This window comes from Ischnura elegans, chromosome 12, assembly GCF_921293095.1.
Source record: "Ischnura elegans chromosome 12, ioIscEleg1.1, whole genome shotgun sequence".
Lineage (NCBI taxonomy): Eukaryota > Metazoa > Arthropoda > Insecta > Odonata > Coenagrionidae > Ischnura > Ischnura elegans.
The window spans coordinates 36,355,639-36,377,299 of record NC_060257.1 but is presented as its reverse complement, the minus strand read 5'-3'; the positions used below and the strand labels follow the sequence as shown (position 1 = coordinate 36,377,299).

The window sequence follows — 21,661 nt, the reverse complement described above, 5'->3', positions numbered from 1 at the left end:
AAGTGATCATTCGAATGAAATTCATTCGCCGATACCACTGAACACGGTGAATGATTTTGAAGAATGATTTCGGTGAATTTTCAGCGCAGAAATGATGCGCACTGGTGTGACTATCGATAGTGTATTTCGATTCTAACCATGTTTCTGACCACATGATTTGTTTTGGAAGTCGCAGACGACGGAATGCTTAGTTTACATTGGCGTTTCAATATACTTTTGTATTGCTTTGACTTTCGGTGGGGTATGACTTACTAAGTAATGAGAGGAATTAGAACGGTACAAATTGATAGCGGAAAACCACTTAATAAATCGTGTGTTTTGTGATCCCGTAAGAAAGTACATAATAAGTTGTTTTCTTATGCTTCAAGATAGTGCACTCCAGAACATGATCATAAGGAAACTTGCTCTTCAAATGGCTACCCGAGGTCTTTTCCCTTCCGATTCATTAAATTATAAAGTATGTGAAAAAATAATTGGGAGCAAAACTGCACGTTGTTTCTTGCTCAGAAACCTACTGCTCCTACCTAATGGAGACGAGTCCCTTATTGACGCCGCAGCGCCCAGCTCCAATGAAAAAACCACAATAAGCTTAAAGCAAAAGCTCCACAAGGGTGAAGGCCGGTCGACAATGAGTTTTCATGTTTGGGGTCCCTTCGGGTACACAGCCTTCACAATGCAGTCGAGCTAAGGTCATTTCTGTGCGAGAGAAGAAAGGTACTGAGAAGAGAAAAAGTAACGGACCTGCTCTATTTTCGAAGAAGTGCCCATCATCCACATACTTTCTACTATGAAGTTGGCTCAGTGTTATCTCATTGCTTGCTACTTCCCATTACCGCAAGACTACGAATGCTCTCAAGATATCTTCTGAGATATTATGCTCAATTACAGTTAAAGGCTTTATGAGAACCTAAATTATTAACCACAGAGAATTCACTGTACTTCAAATATCGATGCAGGGGAAGAAAGTGGACCCTGACATTCATGGGCTAGTTTATGGGGTTTGCTCCTTGACTTAAAGGCAACCCTGTGAGATTGTGACTTGCTAGGTGGGCCAATATGATATCACGGCTCGTTTTGGCTGGAATGTGTTCACCGAATAAACAGAGATTTTGTTATTAATTGGCAGTCTCACCCCAAACTTAGCGTTCAAATCATTAAATATAGTTTGATAGTTGTAAATCAAACAAAATATAGACACAATCGAGGAGAAAAACGATGTTTTTATTCATTAAATATCCCAAATGTTATTTCCGAATTACCCACCTTAGATAATTGATGTTTGTGAATTAATGTTCTCTCTAAGTACATATTAATTGAGCTATTTCATGGGTTACTATGCTTCCAAAGTTTTTACATATGATATTAAAATTCTGAGGTGGATGCCAATGTCAAGATGGACAACGTGCGCTCCTATCATTCACGGAAATCATTCAAGCAAATTAGAACAGACCTGAAATTTCATTCGAAATATTATACAAATACAGGAAATTTCCGTTATACACGGAGAATGATGGTCATTCGAATGATCTTTCGAAAGGTCTTTTGAATGATCATTCACCGTGTAAAGCGGCCTTTATACAAGCAAGTTGTTTATTTAATTAAATGTAATCAAGAGTACAAAAGCTCACCCTCTTTCAAAACCATAGTCTTGTGATGATGGGCCACGACCGTACCCACGACCATAATCTGGACCATCATAATAGCCTCGGCGGCCATTATCTAAGTAGCCACTGGAGGGAGGGGGGCCACGAACATCTCGTCCATGTGGCCTATACCTGAATTGAAAATAAATATTATAGTCAATAGTTGAAATGAAAATATACTTGGACCTAATCAATGATATACAAATGATTTTAATCACATTTTAAAAGTTATTCCATACTCCAAACAATATTTTTGTCTCATACACAAAAAGAAACCTGAGAATAACAATATTTACACAGGGAACATGCTTTCTCGCAAAATTCTTGCACCGGGTCTCCAAACAAAGTTCCCTAACATACCATTGACTTTAACCAACATGGTGAATTGATGCCAGGTACATATTTTTTTAAACTTACAAATTAAACCAATTAAAAGGGAGAAAAATGCTTCTTCAGGAGAGATCATTCACCTAAAGATTTCTGCTAAAGAGGATGCAGAAGAAATTAACATTTTCCTGAAAAATTACAAAGTGATATGAAGCTACTAAAATCACTTAATATGCCTGCATGTTACTGCTAAATAGACAACAAAGATTTTCAGGTCCACATTGATGACTAAAGAATTCTTAACAACCTCAGTGTATAGTCCACAAAGTTACAGGATGAAATGGTAGTGAATCAATTGTATCTTGATGTAAATGAATGCAGAATTAAGCAACTTCTATGTAATAAACAAAATTCAGTTATCATTTTTTTTTACATTCATAGATAACTCGGTACCACACACCTGTCATCAATTCGTCTGTCTCTATCTTCAGAGGATGTGGGAATCACTCTTTTGGATTCCAATGTCCTCTCTTTGTCCCGAACATCTGGAGGAGCTCCTGCATTGGAGCCACGTGGGGGGTCAGAGGAAATCCCTCCTCGCCCTCGCTCCATGCAACCAGGCCTCTCCTCCCTTTCCCTGTCTCCTTCCCGCTCCCTATCAGCAGTGGGCAATGAATCATCACGCACCCCCCTTCTTAAGGGACCACCACCAGACTTCATCCCGGAAATACCTACCGACAAGAAATAGGTTAAAGTTTCATAATGACACACTGGGATTGAAATCTCCCCTACATCATCTAGAAGACCTCCAGTCTTTCCATAAAAATATTGAAAATCTCTGCTTCCTTCATAAACCCTGTTAGTGCCAGCCTATTTTCCTGGTTTTGCTTAAGAATGCCAGGGCTTTTTTTGGCGAGTTTGTAGGTTTTTGCTTAAAAATTTACATAAAGCCTAACATGCATTTTCAGAAACTATTTTTTTTTAATTCGCTTGCAAAACATACGGGTATGTTAAAGCATGACAGATAATAAAAAATAGTTACCAAAGCTACATGAAACACAAAAAATAAAAGCAGTGGGTGTAAAAAAAACCAGCTGATAGATCAGCCCTATGCACTCTTCACACATACCCTCCGAGCCAATGGTTCGGCCTGCTGGCACTTCAAGGGTTAAGATATTTTACTACACTAATAATTTGTATCACACATTTATTACAAAGTATAAAAATTCAAATGTATAGCTAAATTGATATTAAGTCTTATTTTAATTTTCATGCATATATAATGAATCAAAACCTAATGATAAAATTGAATAACAATCAAAAGATTGAGCTACATCTTCATATATTAAAATCTAGGTTTGTAAAATATTCTTCTTATGAATGCATAACCAATTCAACTCGTGGTACAATCAAACTTCAGATTTTATTCTCCAGATTTCATAGTGTGTGCAATGTGTTCATCATGTGAGAAATTTTTCTCCTGAGAATGTCAGAAGTTCATGATGAAGCTTCTTGAAGTTGAGATTACAGTTAGTCATGAACTGCTTTTGAGTTTCTTTGCACCTTTCATTGATTGACTGACTGCTATGCAGTCAATTTAAATTTCTAATTGTGTGAGTAGAGTCAAAATAGTAAGTATTAAAGATAAAATTCTTGAAAGAAAGAAAATAAAAGAAAGGCAAAATTACATGCTTTAGATGATGAGAATAATCGTCATTTAATTATCACTTTTAATTTTACTTAGTTGGCTTTAGTAATAGGGAGTGCAGCAGAACCATCAGACCATAACTGAGACAGGAGGGGCAATAGTCTCTCATTTCATGGAGCATATTATTATTATATTGTACAAAATACAAGTTGGCTATTTGCCAGGTGGTAACAGTTTATACAAAATAAAAAAAACAAAAATATTGTACATGAAAAATACACCACCAAAATGAAACTAGATAGTGAATATTTATGCATAGTAGTCATATGCATGATATAAGCATATGATAGTGAATGCAATGATATTAATTTTCCAATATAAATCCTTTACACCTCTTCTTGAAATGAGATCTTGGAGATGAGATTGCTAGTGAGAAATAGCTTACCTTGGGCACCATAATGAAGTGGAGGTTGGGATGACCCAAGGGGCCCCCAGCGTGAATCGTGTGCATTGGATGGTCCTCTTCCCTCCACAGGAGTCGTGGGGTCAGAAGACGTGACTGAAGGTGGGGAGGGAGTGAGTGGGGCTGTAGGCGCACCAGAGGGGGTGGGGCCAGTCGCTGGTCTGGGTCTGGAAGTGGGAGGTGGGGATGGTGGGCCCCCAACCCTCATTGTGGGAGGAGCACTGTGCTGTTCGGCCTGCTGCTGCTGCCGTTGAAATCTGGGAGGCAGGTTTGACTGGAACTGCCGGGAAAACTTGTAGTCATGGCGCTCTCTCTCCCTTTCACGCATATCACGATCCCGATAGGCGCCTCCTCCCCGGTCATTCACCTACACGATACAACAAATCATGTATGTGTAAGGTAAACAATACCATGAAATGGATGGCAAGTGATGTAACTTCACAAAACTGTTAATTGAAATGAAAACTTAAAAGAAAAAAAAACTAAAATAAAGAACAGTTCCAAAAAATTGTAATCTTTATTTGAAAGTAGGTAAGTGGGAACCCCCTACTGGTTGCATGTGCTAGCATGTTGTAGCCTATTTAACTTAATAACTTATGTCTTATTATTATTATAATAATAGTGAACTTAGACTATCCTCTCCACATTTGTGTTTATGATTGTGTCTTATCTCTCTGGACTTTGGCCATGAAACTGCATGTATTCCAAAGGTGAAATAAATTATTATTATAATTCTGTGGATAACCAGAAAAGCCCATTTGATAACTTCAATCCGAAAGTGAACATTTTGGTAAATTAGAAGAGCAATGAGGAGTAGGAAAGGGGGTATTAATAAATTTTAAAAAAGATAAACATGAAAAACATAATAAGGGGCGAAGTCATTTAGCTTAAAATAGTAGCAGATGAGGAACTCAACTAGATGCAAACTCACCATCAATGGTGGAGCAGGTCTGAAGTCTCTTTCTCCAGGAGAATCCCTGGGAATTTCACGGATGGGTTCCCTGGGTGTAGGTGGAGGAGGTGCCACTGGCTTTTCTTCCCGACCCTCGCTACTCGTGCGAGAGCAATCCCTTTCCCATTCAGGAGAACCTTCCTCAGGAGGATGGTGTGGAGGCGGAGGTTGTGTTTCTTTTTTCTCTTTGTTCACCCCCATTTTCTCCTCCAGATTTTGTAATTTCTTTGCAGCCGCCTGCAGAAATTACAAATTTCAAAATGTCAGATAACTTAAAAAGCACACATCTTTAAATAAAACACATTCATTATAAAGCAGAGCAGTCAGCATGGAGTTTAAATTGAAAAAAGTCAAGCCAACAAAGGTGAAAAAACAATAAAAATGTTGCAAATGTCTTTTTTGAACCATATTACCACTTAATTATACAAGAAATAAGTTCCACACAAAGAGCAATACTCAAGATAATGCCAGAAAAACATTTAATGCTACTATCAATCATGACGACAAGTCATCTAGCTATGCTGATGCAAGGTAGCAATTCAGGCACTCAACAAAAACTACGCAATTCATTCTCGAAGAAAACCTGCAGTTATATTTAGTTATTGAAATACAGTGACATCATCAAAGGGTTTGTAGTTTTCTTCCACAATTGTACAGCAGAAAATTGGTACTGCACTGCTTAATATGCAATTCAAAGTCTCATTTCAAGCCCTGTGACTCCCATTTTCATTACATAATTCGGGTAATCTCGGCAATAGCACATTTAACACTAAAAGGATGGCAGGGCTCATTTGACCCACAACTTGTTTTTGCATTATTTTCAACCTTTTTCCTTGCCTGAGGGCTCTTTTGTGCTAGATATGTCATATAATCTGCAAGAGGCTAGAGTGGTAGATGATGTCCTTGATTTTGACCCAGCAAGTACCCGGTTCAGTGCAGGTTTCGTCCCATGAGCTCCCACCTGTATTTCAAAACATACTGAATTTTTGTACCCAATCTTTCGATATTTTAAGGGCATCAAAGGTAAAAAAAACTCTTCTAAAATACCTTAGGCCACATTTTTATGCTCCCGAAACTAAGACTTCATGAATCCGCAACCGTCATAAAAGGGGGAAAGCAATGAAACTTATATTTTCAGCATCCTTCGCCTGTGTGGGAAAATTTATGACAAAAATTAACAGCTTTCGTCCCCTAAGTCAAGAAATGTCCTGCCGCATATTTTTGTCATTAGTAGCGAAAGTCGTGGTTTTTAAAAATTATTGTTATTAAATTTTGACAATGGAAATAATATTGGATAACGTTAAAAAGTGTTTTCAATGAACTCATTTCACAGTTAACACAAAAAAAAATGAATATTACATGAAAATGAGGTGGTTTATTCCAAAAAACATTTTAGGAGTCAAATGACCCCTAGCCGTCCTTCTTGGTAGCGAGAAACTCCCATCCTCCTTGTGTTACACAGGTTGGCCACAATTATTTCCAAGTGACACATTGTCTGCTCTGGTAAACCTTTTAATTCATATGTATTTGAAATCGAGATTTTTGTATTGCAGGTAGAGTCCATTGGGGAGCTCTTCTTTAATATTATTGAATACCTTAAACTACAACAGACTAATGATGTATGATACAGCCCATTTTCTAAATCCCTGCCTCATAAAATGATGTTGATCAACACTGTTTTGCCAAAATAAATACGTAAATCATAAGTGGAAATATTAATTGAATCAAATTAAAGCACAACACTGACTTATTGCAACTGCTGTTACTATTTGCTATCATTACCTGCTTTGACTCCTCAAATTTCTTTTCTTCCTCTTCTTTCCTCTGCTTAGCACGAACAACTGCAATGGCTACTTCTTCATTTGTCTTTTTCCTCTTTTCACGCCATACTTCATCATCATCTAGAAGCCTACCACCAGCACCTCCAAATGGCTACACAAATTAGAAAACAAAAAATGCAACATGATTAGCAACCATATATTCCTGATACACTTGCTTAGACTGGTGAAATTATTAAAAATAACACCACAAATAACTTTTACATTCATTCTTATGCATATCCTAATTCTTAAAAATAGTTCAAAAACCTTTAATAGCAAATACCTAAATCAATACGGGAAATACAAAAGACATAGATGTACAATAAAAATCATGCTGGAATCGATTACCATATTTACTCGTGTATCACGCACACCCCCATTTTTGGGCTGGCTCGTGAGGGAAAATTTTTTTAAGCACTTTTTGGGTATGTTCTACCATAGGAATTCCTGTTTCATTGGTAAATCGATAAATTTAAGTTATGGTACCACGATTAGTAAAGTTAAATAATGTCGGAAATGTATTTCCAGCAAAGATTTCCGCGGCAATGCTCATGATGAGTGCAGTTATCCAGGTTCTCACTACAGTCAAACGCGGCTGGAGAACCCAGATAACTGCACTCATTATGTCAGAAATGTGTCATATTTGGGCTCATTTGTTTTTTATACTTGGCGCACAATAATATTAAAACCTTACGGAGGCAAAACACTTGGACAAACATTTGGAAATGGAGGGAAAATGGTACGCGGCTTGCAAAAATATTTGGAGGATTCATGTAAGCCGTGCACCTCCTCTTCTTCATCAGCATTTCCTGGAAAAAGGTGCGAGGCTTCTAAGAGTAAATACGGTAACTAGACCACAATTTGCAAACACATGCACCGTTGTTGGACCATTATATGTTGGCACTTGGCAGTTAAACAGTCAGTATATCACTAAAAGACTTGCTGATGAAAGATGCTGGCTGAGAAGGTAGGGTGATATATTATGACAAGGATATATTACAGCTTCTGTTAACAATAGGTGATGGTCAATGTTACAAAGTTTCCCTTGGTTTCCTGAGAAAACAGGAATATTTCATCAAAATATATTTCGCTGCTTCTTCAAAATTGTTTTTACCAGCAAAATAGCAGTCTTATGCCACTTTAATAAGTCTTCTAAACTGTTGGGATGTATTTTTGCATAAGTTATGCAGGCGACAGAATTTCAGCTTGCATTACTGATGATATGAAAAACATATGATATCAATATTTCACTCTGATTGCAATTCAATTGCATATTATTTGCTATGGAATTTGGGTGAATAACCTACATAATGGTTTTTCCCCTTTTCATAGCAAAAACTGATTAAAAAACATGAAAATACTTGGGATGAAACTTAATCAGCCGTTCAATAATATGTATTCATAACTAACAAACTTTGATGAGCTCACACTTCTAGATTGATTTTGTCTGACTTAAGGGGAAATGATAATACCTTAACCAGAAAAATAACTTCTCATCATTGGTGAGTTAAGTCTCAACTGCAACTTATTCCAGATGATTCCTGCTTCTTAGAAGGCAATAATCACCGATGTTCCTTTCAATATCCACACTTTCTTCTGTAATTTCAATGTCTTCATAATTTATGCTGTTATGATTTCCATCACATTGCATGCTTCAAAAATAAAGATAATTTTGACCACAACTGATATTAATAGGAGCTTTTGTAGAGGATGATAATCAGTCTAATTTTTTCAATCATACGCACGTTAGCCATGGAACTACTGTTATTCTATGTAATTACTGAGCGCACACCCTGCTTAACGATTTAAAAAAAAATGTTTCACAATCCAATCTGGCTGAAATTGACTGAGAAGAATGATTTTTCTTCGTAATTGATGCATTTTTTTTATCGCCAAGACATTTTGCAAGATGTGCACTATTTCACTGAGAATATAATTGTACATCCTCAATTATTATAGATGATCAGATAGTATGTTGATAATCACAGAAATTATTTGTCAGCATCGATTCAACAGTCTCATAATGAATCGTATTTTTTATATAATCATTAATCGTATTTTAATATAAACATTTTTTGATGCTTCTAACATACAAGAACAAAAACTTTTTAGGTGTGTTGCTGAGCTACATGTCTAATTTAGCTTGATTTGAATGAGTATTTTCAAGGCTGATATAAAAGACAATAAAAATTATGATAGATTAATCACTTTCAGCACTACGCACCTAACAGTGGGGTAGAGGTTACAAGATGCTGGCTTGCATAGGTTATCGGTATCTGCGGTCGTGGGCACCTTGTAACCTCTAAAGGGCCAGCAGTGATTTTCTGAAATCTGCAACAGTTACTTTTGACGTGGTTATTATCCTACGATGCCGAGTTTCCCCAGATAATGGTTCAATCTCTTGGTAAGAGTTACATCATGTGCCTATCCTACTTTGCCTTAAAAATTTCCACAGCTAAAATTCTGTCGCATAATCCTGACGAGAGATTTTAAACAAATTGGTTCATAAGTAGGACAAGCGTCGTAGTGCGACGGCACATGCGATGAGAGGATCAGAATCCTTTCCACTCTCTCTAATGGGATGCTGTATTCACTGAAGCATTAATTTAAATTTTCAGATCCAGATCCGATGTCTTCAGCGAATTTGGATCCGAAATATCCAATGAAGGGCAATATCTGCGGATATTTAGATCCAAGATATCAGATCCGACCATCCCTAATAATAACAGGATTTTAAGATCACTTCAAATAATTACCTTTTCCAGCATTAAAACAAGATCTTCAAGTTTATGTAAAAACAATAATGAGCATATTATTGAGCCATTCAGAATGGAAAAGTTTGATAAAGGAACATCAGCAAATCAGTTCTTATTTATCATCACAACGGCCACATACTCAATTCTAAAATTTTTTAAATATACCTTATCTTGTAATTTTAGGTGTCAAAATTTTTTTTTTAATACAGTAGAACCTTGATATAACAACACTCAGGAGACTCAAAAGGAAGGCAATTTTTATATTGTGTAATTCATTATTGTGACGCTAAAATTTTTCACTCACATCTTCTACGATTTCGTACCTTATAACATAGATTTTAATGAGTGAAACAATTCATCATCAATGAGTGCATTTTTCACATTAACTTTTATAGTATAATTTTTAAATTGTTAAAACATCAGTTGTTAACAATAAACATGTTATAACAATGCTCTAATGGTTTATGCCCTTCCTTTGCCTACTACGGTGGTAAAGGTACTTGGCCATAGTATTCATTGTAGATGTTGTCCCCTCAAGTAACTTCTGTCAGCATACCAGCATGTGTTACATTGCTATCTGCATCATAGATTCATAAAAATTGTGCTAGGAAATGTCAAATGTACTATATAATGATTGAAAATACATTTTACTTTCTACTACTGAGTAAATATTGAAATTTTCACGATCTTTAACTCCGGTTTCTGAGAGCCATTTGTTAGTGGCTAAGTGATAGTAAGCATGATCATGGAAAGACGTTCACATGTGTGATGCATCAAACTACTGTGCAACCTTGGAAACTATATTGCAAGACACCATGCCTCGCATATTTTTCCACCAAGTCCATTGCCCAGGAGGCAACTGCTACATGATGTGGTTTGAAGACCTCTAGATTTCAAACATGCTCTATCCACGTTGCTTGGAAACTATTAGCACTAAGTTCCTGTTAAGTCAACAGCTGCCCAATCACGTAACCACACAACAGGACTTGAGCAGTGGCAACCATGTACCTACAGGCACCAATTAATGTTCATGACCTAACAGAGTAAAATCGACAACCTTCTGAACAATTACATCTATTCAGCAAGGGTGATTGTAATAAGTAATTTAAAATAAGAGATAGTTATATTGCGGTTCTACTGTATATGACATTCAGAATCAAAATGACACACCCTGTTGTTGTAGAAAGAGTATAACATGTTGGAGATTAACACATCCACCTCAGATTATTTTATTAAGATGCAGTTTAAAATTAACTAATGAATGCTATAAAGTAAGTTATTATATTTATCTGATTATAGTCCTTTTTTTCCAAAAATGCCCATGGTAAAAGTGGATGGTTGTATTCCTACGTCTTTTTTAATTTTTTTCCCAAAACTGAAGCCTCAAAATTAGGGGGGGGGGGGGACTATATTAGGAGAAATACGGTATATATAATACATGTAAAAGAGAGTGAACATAAGGAAATTGCAATGCACGTGTGATCTATGCCACCCTTTGAGAGAATTATCAGGACTTGTAATGACCAACAGCTGCATGACCTTGTTAATGCCCTTACAGAATCAAAAATGCTTCATTACATTGTATAATGAGAGAGAGAGGTCAATAAAAGGTAGCAGAGAACAACATCAAGATATTTTCATTACCTTTAGCAGAGCAAGGAATTCTTTTTTTTCCAGAAAACAAATGAGCATTTATCTACAAAAAAAAAAAAAAATGCAATCCCTTCCAACCTGACATTTCTAAGCAAATGAATCTTTTGCTATCATTTACAATTTTAGGTTAGTGATTACCCCATACGCATTTCCTTTAATGGAATTTCGCTTTACTTCACTAAAATGATCATGAGCTTCAATATCCATTAATAATTTGTTCTTGTTATAAAAAATCTGGTAAGAGTTAACAAATTATGAATAATTATACATGCTTATCACAATGATAACATGAAGTAAATTATTTTATGACTAATTTACCATGTGTGGTGATATTTTAAACGGAGCTTGCATTAAATTTCCCATGGGAGCTGGCGGCATTGATGCTGGTCCCTGTTGAGGGGGAGAAACTCCCATGTTACCACCTCCCCGAGGTCCACCTCTGAAATCCATCATTGACGGGGGCATCAAAGGTGGGGGTGCAGCCGGGCGTCCTCCTGGTTGACCCCAACCACCCCGGGCATCACCCATGCGATTTCCTTCCAGGCGTTTTGAATCACGTCCACGGTCATCCTACACAAAAGAGGTTTAAAGAAAATCAGTGGAGGAGAGCTATGATCATATTCTACTCAGTAAATACAGTAAAAACTATCCTCAAGATCTCAAGCTAAAAAACGCACAGAAGGGAGGCCACTGAAATGATTGAATGTTTACATTGAATTAACATTCATATTTGGTTATAAAAAAATGTTCTAGTGGCCACTACGTGGAGGTGACCAATGAATGGAAACGGCTACTTGGATAGGTTGCACTGCAATCAATTATCATACTTTTTCAAAATCTAGTTCCCTATTTAAATTACAAAGAATTATTCCAGGCTTCTGAAATTTTTTTTTAAGAGAGTAGGATATTTTTATCATATTTTTTCCTACCATATTCACCAAACAACCTACTTACTAAGTTGCAATTGATAGAATAAAAATATTATAACTATAAATCAAGTAATCAATAGTATATTTTATCAAGCCGAGGATTTTATTTAACACTTAGGCAAGGAGTGAAGCAAAAGTAGTTCTCCAAATTGTTTATTACGGAATCTCACATACGTCAATCCCTCTCCCAAGCCAAGCACAAGACTCATAACCGAAAATCTATTTATCATGAGAATTCACACACTAGTTATGACCCACAGTCATTTTCCTTAATTTTTTTGCTTGTTAACAATCTGAATAGCTTTATTATAAAACAGTGATGACATTTAACAAACATAGGTAATAACTGTTGAATGAGGAAAACACAACACAAAATTAAACAGATGCCACATAAGGAGATAATGTATACCCAGTCATTCAATAAAATGGAGGTTCTTTTAAATTGTTTCCTACTTATATGATGCTCGTGACTGGAAGAGTAAATCATGCATTTGCATAATTTTACTAATAAGAGTTACAACTTCAGAGGTCATCATAGCCTCAAAAGTAAAAAATTTCTTAAGAATTAGATTTTTATGCCATTAGTGGTAAAACCTTGTATTTCCTTTTATACAGCAGAAAAATTCTATTTTAAATTGAAGTCAATGAATTTAAAAACCAAAACAGTTATTTAAATGTTGTATGACATGCAAAATAAACAGTTGTTATTTCTGTAAATTTTGCCCTTTTTGATTTACGAGGTTTTACAATTAAGATGACAAATAGCTTCAAATGACCTCCTGGAAATAATGAAATATGGACGGACAAAAAAATAACAATAGCTGGGAGAATTGATAACTTATCATAAGGACTCACCATGCGACCACGAGCATCATCACGATGGTCCAAGTCATGGCCATCCCTTTCATCTTCTGGCACTGGCACACCACGAGCTGGAGGACCAGCGGGTCCTCGGCGGTTCTCAGACTCCTTCCCTTTTAGATGCATATGCATCGGTGGATTTGTAGGTTGCTGCATCAAAGGCAATGAATGATGATGCTGAGACACAGATATGTTCTGATTTAAACCTCTTGCTTGCTCCCGAGCAAGATGTTGAGCTGCAGCCTCTTTTCTTGATAAATGTCCATTTGTTCCATCATCTTCTGTACTCTCATCATCACTAAAAGTTAACTTTTGGCTGAAAAAGTCAGGGCATAAAAACATTAAAATAATCGAATGCCAATGTAGAATCACACAAACAATCCATATTCTACAAGACTATCAAGGTATCAAAAGTGATTTAAAAGCCAAATGTAATATGTCTGTAATTTATTCTTTAAAATTGAAATTTCTCATACCAATATATTAATAGAAGCAACAAAAAAAGATGATGCATTACTCTCACTCAAACAGTGGCATTTCATCTAGTTATCCAATATATTACATGTACAAAACATATCCACAAAAAATGGCAAGGTATAGCAGTCAAGTGTGGTTGAATAGAATCTTGTCAACATTAACCTTAATCTAAAGAATGAATATTTCACCTATGAGAGAATACTTAAACCAAGAAACAGAAACATCAGTAAACCAGACTAGTAGTGAGAGAGTGATTTCTATTCTCATTCCAGCATTATAAAAAGAGCTAGAAATCATTTAAAGGCAAATTAAAAATAATTTAAGAACTGAAATATTTCACTGAAAAAAATTAATATCATTCATTCTATTTGCACTCACTTATAGTCAATGTCATCTTGAGTGGCCCAGCCATTTCCACGAACAATATCATCCATTTTGTTTAAGTCCTCTTCTTTTATGATTGGCCGCTGAAGCACCTCGTCTTCTGGAGGGGCAGATGGCCCCCCCTGTGCACCACTGGGTGGACCTGGGGGGCGGCCACCAGCAGCCTGCCCATAACGAGCCCCAGGCCCACCTTCGCCCTCTGTGCCTCCAGCACCACTCTGGCCACCCGCAGCCGATGGATAACCAAAGCGTTGGGGCCTTGGGGCATTTCCGTGAAGAGAGGCTTGAAAATTGGGAGGAAATCCACCAGGACCCGGAAAACCACCCCGGTACATCTGCCAATGGAAAAACATTGAGTGTTATCAGAGGACAACAAAAATGAAAACAAGATCATATGATCAATTTCATTATACAGCCATTCAGAATTAAAAAGCTCGTTTTGGATGGATCATTAGGGGATCACATTTATTTAAATTCATCATTAAAGCTAAAAGCACACTGTTATCTAATGTTCTAGATATAACACCAAAACATATGATTTGAAGCCCTTTTCTTGTTATTTCTTTGTTCACAACTTTGTTATCAAAGGATTAATTAGAAGGCATTAGATCTTCCTTGCTAACAGCTACTTTCATGAGAAATTGGAACTTTTCTAACCAATAGAATTCACTTTAAGTAGCTGTGAACCAGCAGACATTCTTCTCAAACTTTCAAACTACTTAGATAAAAGAACTAGATATTTTGAGGGGAAAGGCAGAAAAAGGATAAGAGAGGACGGTAAGGAAGGGAGAGTAAAAGTTTGTTAGAAGGGAACATGCTGGGGAGGTTAAGGGGAGATAATTCAATGAAATGTTAATTAAACCTCAGATAATCTAGACTCTCCAGCATTCTTGTCTGCAAGATTAATCATTAATAATTTTGTTGAATACTGCAGCAAAGGAACTCACAAAGTGTGGCATGATTCCTGGGAATGGGGCACCCGCGCCACCTCCACCTCCTGCGGCGGCGCCAACCCCAGCGGAGGGCATTGGTGCAGCTCCCCCGACTCCCCCAGGCACCACGCCACCACTTCCAGGGCCCACCACCGGGGTCTGGCCGAGGGGCGTGGAAGGGCCGGTGGGCAATGCTCCTAAACCTGCACCTCTTGCACCTAAACCATCTCCAACCATGCCTGTAAAGAAACCATGACATTGACTTAGATATAGGACCTGAGATTTGAGAAAAAGTACAACTAAGCTAAAGGATTTATCAAAAACAATGACACAGCAAAATTAAAAAAATATATATAGTGTTACAGTCTCTCAGAATTAAAAAGCTCGATTTGAAGAAACATCATTAGTCAGTTCTTCTGGAGATTCATCATGAAGACCAGTTACATTACGAAATAAATCTAAAATGTCACAAAAAAGTTTAAATTCACCCCACCAAAGATGCAAGTGAGTAAATCCATTTTTCACCTCTAATTAACCCAATGAAGGTCTAGGGAGCAGAAATATGTAGATCAGCATACAACCTGCTATGAGCAATTCATACATTCCCATACTCAAGAGCAATATATGGGTGGAAGGGGGTGTTTTTGCACCCTTTAGACTCAATCAATTAGTAAAGGGCCAATAAATTAGCAGTCCATCAATTAGTACAGGGCCAAATTACTGTGCTAATTGATGGGACTGTGTCAGCTGAAAATAAAGGGGACTCATATTAACTTCCCAACCTAAGTGACAAACACTATGGCCGTTTTCCAATCCACGTAGTGTGCACTCATTCCCTCATACTCTACTGGCGCCGTAAAATGTGAACGGAAATAATGTGAACTATTGACAGTAACGAAATATGAAGCGCAGGGTAGTGTCAAGGACAACTGGTGGTTGATTTAAGATTCAATTTCACCCTGATTCTCGGTTTGTTTACGTTTGTAATTTAGGCTGCTTAATATTTTGACTTTTCTGGCACCGATTGGACACTCTCTGCACATAATAAACACAAAATTACTTACAACTCCAGTTCAAGATTTCTGACTTTTCCATTGCCACCATTTTCACGTCCACTTCCTAGGAGGGCACGGTGGCGAGGGAGCATCCACGTTCCCTTGCTCACTTACCCTTCCCTCCCTTGCACCCTCGCCGATTGGATCCACCCTTGCTGTTGTCACATCCGTAAGTTGACGATCGAAAAGTGCACAAAGGGTGAATAGTTGCGAATTGGAAAACAGCCTATTACATTGCAAGTGACTTTATCTAAAAGTAGCATTAAGCGTATCTAATAGGTAGTAAGACAAATAACTTCATCACTCACTGTTATATTACATTATCTATGCAGCACTAGGGATTACAAAAAAAAAAAGACCAGTTAGTTTAAAAAACCAATATTTTACACTTACTTTGAGGTCGCAAACTTGGCCCAGGACCATATTGCACATCCACACCCGTTACTGTGCCACTTTTTGGCCCAGTCGGAGTGGCTCCACTCACGCTGTTTCCAGCTGAGGTGGCACTGTTTGCTACACCATCTGTCCCAGGAGATCCAGAAAGTTGTGGAAATTCCTGAAATCAAAAGCAATACGTGGCAATGTAATAAAAACCAACCGTACCTTGCCAATATACCTTCATGAAGGCCTGATTTTCATAGGTCTGTGGCCTCCAAATCTAACTGCAATGGGCATATTCACCAATTTTTTGTTGCCTATTTTGAAACAGTTGGAAAAATAAAGAGACCTGTATTTTTCCATTTTTCAATCTGCCACGTACTTCTCTAGCTTTCCACAACAAAAAAAATGTTAACCCATTACCGGCCAAGTAAACAAATACTTGAAAATATATCATTTTTTCCCTTCATTTCACCTGATAACATTCTAAATAAGGTAAATTGAAAATATGGGCCTTCAAAATTTTGCTTATGGTAAAAAACAAAATGTTGTATTTTCGCAACTTTGGCCGAATCCGGTATCTATATGCAGTTACGCACCCGGCATTACAGTATATAGCAGTCTCGTGGGATATGCCATTTTTACTGTCTGATATAATCCTATGCCTTTTCATGCCACGTATATGACAAATATCGTCATATTGGATAAATAAAACCCTAAGATATTATGTTCCAAAAGATATGTTGTATTATTTTACCTAAATCCACAATAAAATAGACATGTTTTACGGTTTGAAAGAAATAAGTCAAAGCGAATATTTTCTCAGATGAGCATGTCTTTCACATATTTTCATTGACATTAAATTTATCATTGTAAATTGAATTACAACAATTAATGACTATTTATGAAATACACGAAAGCTTTTTGGGTGCAATGGAGTACAAAATTTTGTACATTCATATATGGTTTGGCATTTACAATGGCGTTTCTGCAAAAGGTAAGGCACAATTCGTAGTTTCGTTTAAAATCCATAAATTGATATTAAATTTAAAAAATCGCGAAGTAACTAAATAAAACGAATGGGGATAAAATGTAACAGTGATTTCAAAAATTAGAAGAGAGAAAAAATATTGCCAACACTGGGACTCGAACCCGGGACACCTACCACAGGTCTAGCAACCTAGACTGTGCAGCCACGGCCGTAGATGGAAGGTGGCAATTACTCAAGGGATCTCATGTTGCACGAAATCTTTACAAGCGAATATCTGTCAAACCCGGGCCTACGTGGAAGAAAGCCGTGATACTTTTTCTACCTTACCTTAATAGTTTCAGAAAATAACATCCGCATCCAGATCCTGAACATCACTTTGGCGACGTCTCCTTGTAAGCCTATTTATGGGAATACATATGGTTTAGAGGAAATTAGATACCTAACACCTGTGCTACCAGGAACGTATCCCTATCTTTCCAATGCTAAAATGCTCTCGTATAACGCAAATTCATATAGCGCAAAGACCCCGAGGAACGCATCCCTTGTTCTATATGAGGCATGGGTGTACTGGATCCAGCCTAAGTTGCAAAAACGCAACATTATGTTCCCGATCAGATTTTCGCTTAATGTTGACTTCCTGACAAAAAATAAGCTGTAACATCTATTAATTGAAATTTTGTCGTTCATAGGGACAGAAAAAAAACTTAATAAAAGGAATAGTTACTCTTAGGAAAAATTATTTACCTTGCATAACAGGTGACTTGAAAATTGACACATTTTGAGTATTTTTATAAATATCGAAATACTTATGAAATGTCATTATAATCTCACTAAAAATAAGTTTAAACTTACTTTTATCGAAAAAAGTGAATTCTATATGAATAAAATTCAATTGAAACGTTTTTTTTTGCATTGACATGAGTCAAAATTATAACAACTACATTTGATTTTCGAGAGTCAGTTCACAATTTGGGAACTACAATGAAAGGTAGAAATACACAAAAAATTTTCTTTCACAATGCATGGTGAGAGCTGAGCTGTGACGACCATTCATTCTCTTTTCTATTGACGGTAGTTAATTTAAAATATTCCAAAGGTAAAATTTCAGACAGTTAAAAATAGAGCCTCTCAGAATTAAAAAGCTCGATTTTGGAACATCATTGCTATCAGTTCCAAGATAACATTCATCATTGAGGCTATCGACAATATATATTATGGCAACTACCATAAATTACACTCTAATCTTGTAACATCATGTAAGCTAACCTTACTGGGACTTAAGCTGGCACCACCATGCAGTCAAAATATACCAGTAGTACTAACCGTAGCAGCACCTCCGACTGGGCCAGTTACAGGTTGTGGCTGTCTGCTTTGTGGAATAGGTGTTTGAGATGTGGGCTGAGTAGTACTGGAGGTCAGGGGCAGCGTTGCAGGGGGCAGAAGGGCGGCCACAGCCGCAGGTCCTGGAACCTGAGTGGAGGCTGGGGTTGCTGAGGGTGCTGTTCCCTCTCCTGGTGGCTTTGAACCCCATCCTGTACCTCCTGAGGGAACAAGACTGACTGGTGGATCCGCTCCAGATGTCTCCGCTTTCAGGCTGGGCAAGTTGGCAGGAGCTCGGCGGGCGCAAGGCACACGACCAAGGCTTTGCATTCCATGTTTACGGAGGATTGTTTTTTGTGCAGGCTCCAACGACTCACCCTAAGGTAATAAAATGGATATATGAATATTAATGGAGGAATGAGTGCACACACACACTCATATACAGACTTCCAAAATCAGCAATTTCTAAAGCAATCCGAAAATACTGTAATGCTGTAGTAAAAACGGATCCAATAAGTCATAAACCTCCCTACCAATATAACAACTTGAAGATGCAATACCAAAAATTAGGTCAACAAGTAAGTGAGGAATTTGATAGGAGTACACATCTCAGTCTTAATTTTCCGAATAAATAACAAGCAAGATTTAAATTTCAGTCACATATTTACAAGTATTGCATTGCAATATTTACCATATTGCAACATGTCAAGATATCCACAAACAATACCCATCTAAGATGCTGGGATGTTCAGAGGACATCAAAAACAATTTTCCTTAAGCATGACATACAGGTAAACTGAAAAGTGCAGTTAGAGAGTAGAATACTGATATTTATAAGGAATAATAGCTTCCATTTACATGAAACCAGAAGATGCAATGACAATCATGACAAATTATCGAACTTAACACTAGCATCTAGAGGGCCAAAGTTCATGTGCACAAAACTGTACAACAAATGACATGCATCCATTAAAAAAAAGATAGTTTTAACCTTTTTAAAAAGACAGTTTCAGCATATTTACTACAGAAGTGTTATTATAATGTAAAAGAATACCTTTACAATGAATGGTAACATTTCCTTAATGAATGTTTTCTTTTGACGTGCCATGTACACTTTCAAATGTATCTTGATGTATTGTGTCCTTTGGGCTAATAAAAATTATTATTACTATAACTTTTCAAAAATCCTCCATGAGGCATATTAAAAGGGTTCCCACACTAACTAAATTATAAAATTCACAATTTTTTCCAGGTTTTCATGACCTAAATGTTGTTGAATTCACGGCCTGTGGATAAGGTATTTTAGACAGAAATATTGATCGTGTAACAACCATTGGTCGCACATTAACTACAAATTTAACAAACACGACAAAATTTGAATGCAAACGCAGCAATGAAAGTGCTCTCTCTTAGGGCCGTTTTACAAGGGGCAAGTACTCACACAATCTGACGTGTGTACGAAGGCGCAGTCAAAATTGCGTCGTGTAAAGCAGTGAATTGCTAAAACACATGCAAAAATGCATAGACGTGAGATGGCAAAACAGCCCAGGTTCTAATTTCATTCATGTATTCGTGCAATTCCACGCCATTTTAGAAATAACTGCAGTTCTATCCAGCACAATTCCGTGCCCCATGTAAAACAGCCTTTATGACGTCAACAAAACTATCTAGTCCAGGGGTCTCCAAAATACGACCTGCGCACTCGTTTCAAGTAGCGTGCAATTCTTGCTCGTTTAACTATGTGAGATGCCGCTAGGAGCATTGCAGCTCTGTACCGCACGTCAATGTCGCCTTCAACTGCTTGTAAATAAGAAATATGCCACCGGATACTTCAGTAGATGTAGGTATCGAATACTTCGGTCATCGGCAAATTTGCCATCCGGCCCACGGGGCGATTCGGAACTTGGAATGTGGCCCTCGTGGCCTAGTAAATTGGAGACCCCTGATCTAGTCTATCATTAGCAAAATGCAGTGCCTGGCTGTGAGTGGGGAAATGGAAGTAGCAGGGTGGCAGGGAAGTGAAGAAGTGTCTGATTTTTTGCCAGGGTCACTGTACACTTTACCGGTTACTGATCTTCTAATCACTGGCTTAAGATCAAAGTGTTGCCATGGCTCACGGACCAATAACTGCTCTTCGAATACACGTGTGTAGGTAAATGTATGGACAGTGTCTGCACGTGACTCGGCCTTGAAACATGATCCAAATATCAATTTTTCTTATCATCTGTCAATCGTAGTTTTACGATCTAGTTTGAGAGATTTTTAAGGTTTTATGACGAAATTCACGGCTATTTCCATGTTTTTTCACGGTAGACTAAATTCATGGCTGATTCACGGTTTTAAGGTTTTCACGGTTGAGTGGGAATCCTGTTTAAGAACAGCATTCCGAGACCTCATTGTGGCATCATAACTGGATAATATATGAAGTAATGAAAAATCTATTAATATAGCAGAAGTGTTAATATCGTACAGCTTGAACAAGCAGGAAACAACTTAACTTTGCAGCAGCTTACGATGAAATCTGCAACATGGATAGACCATGCAAGGATACCACGGAGTTTAATGTAACATAGAGAAGCAAAAAAAATCCTTGGCAATACATGATTGAAATTAATTCTTTTCAACAAAATTACTATGAAAACTGAAGAATAATAGTATTAATTGTTATCAATTACAGTATTTGAAGAGGTAAATGAAAGCTCATCCTTCAAATGCTATGTACTGCACTGGTTAGGATAATAAAACAAGGAATATTGTTTGAAAAAAGAAAATTTTCAACACTTGAATTGGTGAAGAGGTGTACAGAAATCTACAGAAATAATTTCAAGGAAGTGAAATGAAAATTAAAATACCGTATATGTCTGAATGTAGTCCCCCCTTTTTTTTTCAAAAATGCCTGCGGTAAAAGTAAAGGGGGAGACTATATTCTAACACATTTTTTTAACTTTTTCCGAAACTGAAGCCTCAAAATTAGGGGGGGGGGGGACTATATTCGGAGAAATACGGTAATTAGGCCCCTATATATTTCACATAGATGCCTATGTTCTGCTATGATGGTCCTGATAGCGAAGA

At 37.2% G+C, this 21,661-nt stretch overlaps 1 protein-coding gene and 1 non-coding gene across 2 annotated transcripts in view; both read right to left on the bottom strand.

Moving 5' to 3' along the window:
* The window catches only part of LOC124169510, a 113,271-nt gene that overhangs the window by 72,164 nt on the left and 19,446 nt on the right, over window positions 1–21,661 (bottom strand). The window contains 11 exon segments of the mRNA XM_046548142.1: window positions 1,629–1,775; window positions 2,431–2,701; window positions 4,064–4,448; window positions 5,013–5,270; window positions 6,816–6,965; window positions 11,581–11,832; window positions 13,047–13,368; window positions 13,908–14,248; window positions 14,861–15,084; window positions 16,294–16,456; window positions 18,593–18,967. Of these exon segments, the coding sequence (XP_046404098.1) occupies window positions 1,629–1,775; window positions 2,431–2,701; window positions 4,064–4,448; window positions 5,013–5,270; window positions 6,816–6,965; window positions 11,581–11,832; window positions 13,047–13,368; window positions 13,908–14,248; window positions 14,861–15,084; window positions 16,294–16,456; window positions 18,593–18,967 (2,888 nt within the window).
* Window positions 18,393–18,465, bottom strand: LOC124169866. The gene has a single exon (XR_006867262.1). It is a non-coding gene; the product is annotated as a small nucleolar RNA SNORD36 (small nucleolar RNA).